This window comes from Lemur catta, chromosome 6, assembly GCF_020740605.2.
Source record: "Lemur catta isolate mLemCat1 chromosome 6, mLemCat1.pri, whole genome shotgun sequence".
In the NCBI taxonomy this organism is placed as follows: Eukaryota; Metazoa; Chordata; class Mammalia; order Primates; family Lemuridae; genus Lemur; species Lemur catta.
Window position 1 is genome coordinate 38,687,260 of NC_059133.1, and position 7,569 is coordinate 38,694,828.

At 38.9% G+C, this 7,569-nt stretch overlaps 1 protein-coding gene across 1 annotated transcript; it reads left to right on the forward strand.

Annotated features, from left to right (window-relative positions):
- The first annotated feature begins 1,128 nt into the window (after window positions 1-1,128).
- C6HXorf58 (chromosome 6 CXorf58 homolog) lies at window positions 1,129-5,895 on the forward strand. The gene is made up of 2 exons (XM_045555146.1): window positions 1,129-1,228; window positions 4,646-5,895. The coding sequence occupies exons 1-2, from the start codon at window positions 1,129-1,131 to the stop codon at window positions 5,893-5,895; spliced, it is 1,350 nt and encodes a 449-aa protein (XP_045411102.1).
- Window positions 5,896-7,569: the final 1,674 nt, after the last annotated feature.

Consider the following 7,569-nt stretch of genomic DNA (forward strand, 5'->3'; position numbering starts at 1 on the left):
CCAAGTGAGATGACGTGCACTCCCTCCCCACATTTCTGGGAGTATCTCAAGGGGGAAATGTGTTTGTCTGAGTCTTTCCATACTTGAGTCTTTTTCTCCAAACTCTCTAGTCTCTAATTATCCTCCAAGCTTGCAGTGCCATCCCCCTTCTCCCCACTCTGCCTCTCACTGCTAACAAAAAAACATTGGGATGGGTGTGAATCAAGTTTGAGGTCATTTATCTAAAAAGTATGTATTGAGAATCATTCTGTGCCACTTAATGGTCTGACAGCAAGTGAAAGCTCCCCACAATCAAAAAAGAAAACAAAGAAATATGATCCCTACCTTCATGAAGTGTACAGTCAATTGGCTAATAAAATATTAATCCAATAGTTATTGAAAATTTGTATACAACCACAGTTGAGGCTGATGGAACATCCAGAGTTGTTAGGAAGGAGAGGTACATGGTGCAATAAGAATAATAGTAGGTATTGACCTATTTGGGACTTAAGAAGCAGCTTCCCCAAAGAAGTATTAATAATAAATAAGCTGAAAGCTATTTACAGGAATAGCACATGCAAAGGGTCTGTGACAGGGAGGGTGAGACCTGAAAAGAGACTCATATGTCCTTTCTCAGAGAGAAAGTAGGTGTGTGAGAGGAGGATGAGCTCACAAAGGCGACAGGGAAGCCAGGAGAGGCTGGAGGAAATCTGAGAAGGGATTGCTACGCAGGGGCCCAGGGGTGGGAGGGTTCGAAGTGGAGCTGATTAACATGCCAGATGCTTCTGAGGATCAAATAAGGTGAAGTCGTAAAAATGCCTACTGGATTTAGTGTCCAGAGGTCATTGATGTCCTATACAGCCAGGGCTGTTTCAATGGTGTGATGAGGATGAAAGTCAGGTTGAAGCAGGCTGTGGATGAATGGGGAGGGAGAACGTGGACAAAGAAAGAAAATCTCGTGCTTTTGAAATGCTTAGTTGTGAAGGAGAGGAGGCAGGTGAAAGGCTGGCAGGGAAAGAGCGATGCTGAAGGAACTTAGTAAAGATTGGAATGATTAGCTCCTATTTCAAAGCAAATAGGATGGATCCAGATGAGAGACATTGAAAACACAAAAAGGAGGGCTAGTTGACACACGCTGAGGTTGCTGTGATGGTTGAACAGATGGAGCAGTTGGCTTTGGAGAGCAAGTGGACAGTGTCTCCATTGCAAAGCAGTGAAGGAGGTGATCGTGGAAGCAGAGAAATAATAGGTACCTGACAACACAGCCCATCACACTTCCTAAACCTCAGGAGAGGACTGCTCTGCCCCTGCAGCCATAGGGAGTTTCTTGCAGGCCAACTTTCTTTCCAGATTCTACTAACTGACACATTATTTGTAAATATCACAGCCGCTTCCTCCCTCCCTTCCACCCTCTCTCTTTCTCTGTCTCTCTCTCTCTCTCTCCCCCTCTCTCTCCCTCTTTCTCTCTCTCTCCCTCTTTCTCTCTCCCTCCTCCCCTTCTTTTTTTTTTTCTTCATATATTTCTCCTTTTCATCTCCCCTTTTTCCAGTTCTCAGATCACTAGTCCCTTTCCTTCCAAGCTTCCTGGCAAAATTCAAAATCCCTCACGTCATATAGTATGCAGAAAAATTCAGCACCTTCTGCATGTAGCTCCAGTCATCAGATAAAAACGCCCAGAAAACCCAACCTTTTTCCACCAAAAGGTTCATAAAGGTCCAAGATAATTTTTTATCTAAACAGAGATGAGCTGTGCCTCTCCCCAAGAAGGCAGAAAACTCCTGTTCACTTCTGTTTATTTTAACAAAATTTATCCTTCCAAGTATACCCACCTTACAGAGCTGCTGTAATGATAACACAAAATTGTGTGGCAGATCACTTTCAGTTTTTAGATGGCATAGTAAAATCATTTTGCCTCATAACCCTCTCATAAACTACCCTAAAACAACAAGAAAAATGACAAGAGAAGCAGAAACTCCTTCTTTAATAAAACTAAGAGACAGCTATAACTCTGAACCACAATACACAAAAACATAAAGCAGATGGAACAGTGATGATATATAGTATCTGACTCTCTTTAAACATCTGCTTCAGGTAAGTAATGAACTCAAAGTTCTTCCCTAAGCTGTGGATCTATATTTTATTTACATTTGTGAAACTAACGGAGCTATTTAAATGGTTTTTCTAAAATAAAGGCAAGTCTGTCCAGATATAAAACCAAACTTTCATCTGTTAAGAGCTCAAAAATCTCTTGCTTCTTTAGTGATGGTAGCTCTTTAAGACAACCAATCTTCATGGTTTCTAAAAAAAAATCTTAGGGTCTAGTCTCAAAAAATAGGGGCCCTATTTTTTTCTAAATACCCTGGGATAATGTCCAATGTAGAATGAGTAATCCACAGGTCATAACTCATTGTTTGGTTTATTTCTTGCTACTGAAATTGAAGGCTTCCTGTCATCCAATATGGCATCCACAGACATTCAGATATTACATATTTGTAATTACATATCTGAAACATGGCCTTGAAAATGCCAAGGTTCTGCCTGACTTTTTTCTCACTAGTGCCATTGGACATTTGCTTTTAGCCCAGGCATGTCCTTTTGTGGGGCTTCTCACTGAGCCCATACCACTGTGGGGGAAGTGCCAAGTTGGCTTAGTATATAGGGCATTTGGGAATTGTCTTTATTAAGGGAGTTTAATTGGTTTTCCCCGGGGTAGTACAAGTCAGGGCAAGATGTTCTTACTCCTACATAATGAATATTGATACAGGAAGATGAATGGTAAGTGTTTCCACCCCTCACCCATCAACCCTGTACTTTCCATAAAAAAGATTAAGCAGATGGCCAGATACTCTGAGCAAGGAGAGCTGCAAGGTCGACTCTTCTTTTGCTCTGTTCCTGTGTTAATAGTGGAAACAGAAGTGGAGGCATGGTTTTCCCTCAGAGTTCCCTCCTGCACAATAAACATGTGGGCGAAATCCTTTCTGATCTGTACCAAGCCTCTCTGATCACCCTCAGAGGGAGTTTCATGTGGGAACATTTGCAGAATATTTGATAACTAACAGTGCTGTGGTTTGCAGATATGTGGTGCGTATCCAAGAAAGAAAATTTTAGCCTTTGCACTCTGGGAATTGACTGACCTAATTAGTCTATTCAGACCTTTTATCATGAGAAAACAATTTATTCCTCTCTCAGCCCCATTTATGGTTAATGGAACAAACGAGAAAACAGGATATTGAAGGAAAGAAGCTGAATGGAATGCACTGGGGTATAAGCTTGGGTTACCACTTTGGACTAATTACAGGATAAGGTTGATTTCAAACAGTGAAAATTCTAATTAAGAAACACTTTTAAAGAAATGTAATGTTACCTTCAGACATGAATAATTACCATCAGTAATGGTTGAAAACAGGCAGAGGTCATTCCAGGCCTGCTTGAAGGAGCAGGAAAGGCTGTCTCCAAATCTGCATGTTGCTCGCAGAAACCATAGCTGAAGTGCTTGAACAATTTTGCATTCTTTAAAAGGATATCAACATAGACTCTCTTTGTGGCACCTAGAAGTTAGCTTCTTCATTCATTCATTCATGCAACAAATATTTTTTGAGAATGTTCTAAGTGTCAATCACTGTTCTTGGTAATGAGGATTCAGCACTGAACAAAAAAGAAAATTCCATCCCTCATGAAGTTTTAGGAGAAACAGGCAATAAACAAGTAGATAACTAAAATATGTAGTATGTTAGATGATGTTGAGTAATAGGGAAAAATAAATTGAATGAGAGGAGAATAAGGAATAGTAGGAGGGGTAGAGAGAAGGCAGGGTAATATTTGAACAAAGACCTGCAGGTTATTGGGAAGCAGTCATGACTACATCTGGGAGAATGAATATTCTAAGCAGAGGGAAGAGCTAGTGCAAAGACCCTGAGGCAGGAGAACACTGGGCAAGTACCAGAAGCATCAGGGAAACTGCTGTGGATGAAGTGAAGTAAATAAGGAAGAGAGCAGTAGAAGTTTTATAGATAAGAGAGGAAATGGGTAGGAGTGGGGGATCCAGATTGCATAGGGCTTTCCAGGAGATTATAAAGGCACCACTGGAGTCTTGGATAGTCCAAGGTGTATGCAATAAGTAGTGCAGCTTATGAAGTTTTGTAAGTTGAATATTAGATTTGGTCAAAGTATTTAGCCTTTGGACAGTCTCAAGTATGCTAAGGTGACTCCTCAAATAATAACCACTTAAATAGTAGGTGGTGAGAATTGCCCTGGATGTTTGAAGTTGCAGATCTCACTGTAGTTGAAATTGCTGGTCAAAAGTAGCCTAATTAGCAGAGAATGCGATTGCCTCCCTAGAAAGACACAGCATTCAACTATGAGAATATTTAGAATTAATATAAAATGTTTAAAGGAATAAGAAACATAGTATCATGTTAGGAATTTATGCATAATTAGTATATGCATTCGAAGAAATCTGGTATCTTAGAGTAATAATCTTATAATTTCAATTTCAAATGTGTAACTGAACAATAGATTTTGATGAATATTACTCAAGTTATACACAGTCCTAGAACATTGAAAGGACTCAAGTTTCACCATATTCAAAAACCTAATTTGACTTATCTGAAATACTTAAGTATGTTGAGAGGATTTGTCCATCAAACATCTTAACTTAAAAAACTAGAATATAGGGCTGGCTCCGCCCCTGCACCTGCGGTTGCTAGGCGGCAAGAAAGCGCCGGCTCAGTGTGGGCGGGGGGGGGCACCGGGGGGGGGGCACCGGAAGGAAGTCGCAGGCGCGGGGAACTTGCTTTCGCCTCGCTGATTGGGCGCCCGGCCGCGTGGGCTGGGAATCCTGTGCGCAGAGGCTGCTGGGGCGGTTCGAAAGCCTCACAGCCGGAAGCTGCCGATTGGAGGCCTGGATTTACCCCGCAAGGAAAAGATTACTTCACTGTAAAGAAAATGAATGATTCCTCAAAAACCAAAGATCCTGGTGTTCCAAAATCAGGTAGTCAAAGCTCAGGAAAAGGCCACAAAGTACGTTTCGCAAAGACAAAGCCAATAGGACGACGGATGAATAGAGACCTTTCAGCTCAAATAATACAGAGAGCTTGGTTTTCTCATGTAGACAAAATGATATTTCAACTCCTAAAACACACAATTTGTGCAGCGGAATTCTGTGTGACATATGACATGCTGAAGCAAATAAACCCCTTAGAGGCTAAGCTTGTTAAAGATCCTAGCATGAAGTGTAAAGTCAGATTCAGATTTAGTGGTGAAACATTTCCACCTTTCATCGTGTTTAAAATTTTTCTTCATACCGAAGGCCGTGGTTACAAGTATTTTAGTGGAAGAAATTTCTTAAAGCCATCAAGTGAGGCAATTTTTGATGCTTGTAAAATGATGGGGAAAAATAAATTTTATCATCAAGTTTTAGAAGATGAACATCTTTTCCAGAAGTTCAAAGTAACTGATGAAATAGATATTGTCACCATGCAAGATTATATGCAGTATTCCAATCTTCTGGATGAGATTCCTGCATCTTCTGGTGGCAGAAATAACTACTGGCGAAAATTAAGCCTAGAAAACATTCCCAGGACAATGATAATGTATGACATAGTTGATTATGCAGAGTCTGGAGTAATCTCACACCGTCTACAAAAAGAAATGAAGTATCTGGTACAGAGACCAAAAACAGAAGAGATGCATCAGCACCAGCTGCGGATTGTTTCTGAGATTAGGTGTCCAACTTTCTCAAGTATCCAACCTCTATATCGGCCCTACCAAAAGCAAAGTCAAGTTAAACGTCTAGGTCGTCGATCCAAGCAAGCTCAAATGAAAGTTGAAAAAATGAACAAAGCTTATTTGGCTAAAGAAAAAAATGCTTCTGAGGTGACTGAACCAAAAATGGACACAGCACATACAAAGCAATGAAAGACAGTAGTCCTTTCCACCCCATCTTTTAGCATTGTGAAAATTAATGAACCTGTGTCAGACAATGAATTGGCAAAAAAAAAAGGATGGATTTTCCTGGTATCAAGACTTATTTGTTGGTAATTCTCCATCATGTTAATGTACAGCTAATTGACAGAAAACCAAAGTTGTTTAACAATCTGCTTGTCTGTGTATAAATGATGAGTGTGATTAATAAAGGAAAATAAAATAGAATATATTAAATTTATAAACAATGTTTTCAATATTTGAAGGTGTGTAGGTTACCAAATTTATAAGTGGAAACCAACCTGAATTATTTAAATCCCCATAATAAGTGGTTGTAAATATTTACTAGATTTTTAATTAGAATAAGAAGATGAATATAAAACTAAAGGAAGAATTCAGCTTCAGCATCGTAAGTATAATGAAAGGATATTAATAAGATATCCTGAATTATCTTTTCTGCACACAAAACTACCCTCAATAGTACCAAAATGCTCAAGTTTAGCAGCAGTTGTTTACTTTGTGGTTTCCAGAACTCCATTTTCTTGCCTTATTTCTTTCACTGCCCTTATTCCTACTCACACCTTCAGTTGCAGCATGTGTTTTAATGAAATTGCTATTAGGAAAAAAGAAAGATTTCATGTGGGATCCTGACAAAATTCTGGGTGTGCCTGGGAGGGGGTGTGTAGCAGTATTCATGCTCTTTTTCCTACCATTTGGTGGGCTTTCCTTTGTTAATAATTGTTCTTCTGGAAAACTGGAATGCAGCCCAGGCGAATTAATTTACAAGATTACAAGTTATGCACATCTTTTCTGGAGCAATTACTCTTCCATTATGCAAACTATTTCCTAAAATTTATCATTTTATAGCAAGAAATGTACCTTGTATGATAAAGAACAGTGTGCTCCAGGCTAATGAGATATGAATTAAAGGATAATATTTATTCGCCTAAATTAATTGGATAACTATGTTGCTCCATTGGCGGGGAGGTGTTCTTAAATAGTCTTGAAAATTGCATTACAATCTATATCCTGAATTTCTGTTTTTGGTGCATTTTAAAGCAAAGCCACTGTTTGTGATGAATCATTCATTTTGTGTACTTCTGGTTCCATAGCCTTTTTTGGGTCAAATTTCAGAGCTTTTAGGACCTGCCTTTAGGAATGGGAACAGATCCCTAGAGTTCTTTGTTTGTTTATACATATTTATTTCCCCTCAAATATATTAAGCAAGAAAAGAATTGTGAAAATCTAAAAAGATGGGCTTAAATATTGCTTGAAGATTTATAAATTTAATTTTTATGTTCATCCTATTCTCTTATATTTTGTTCTCATTCCTTACACAATTCATCAGTTCATGTTATAGATTTTACTACTTTTTTAGTTTGGTTGTGTGTGTGGTGGGGTGTTTTCCCTAACAGTAACACGTGTTTTTTGCTAATATTTGTGGGGGAAGTTGTGGAGGTGGCAGGAAATGGAAAAAATGCTACCTTAATGCATGCCAGGGAAATAAAATTCAGAGGAACTATGTGTATAGCAATCCTCCAATACTGTCAAGAAATTATGAGTGTTTTTTGAGAAAAAAATGTTTGATAAAACTGAGTGCTTTTTGTAATTAAAGACAAAGTGTTGGCCTTTTATAAGTTTTGATCTAGGCTTCTTCAAAACGGGTTC

Excerpts from the sequence above, each read along its gene's own strand:
- C6HXorf58 (XM_045555146.1), top strand. The coding sequence starts at position 1,129 with ATGGTTGAACAGATGGAGCAGTTGGCTTTGGAGAGCAAGTGGACAGTG. Across the intron at positions 1,229-4,645 it reads TGGAAGCAGAGAAATAATAG|AATATAGGGCTGGCTCCGCC; the intron begins GTACCTGACAAC and ends TTAAAAAACTAG.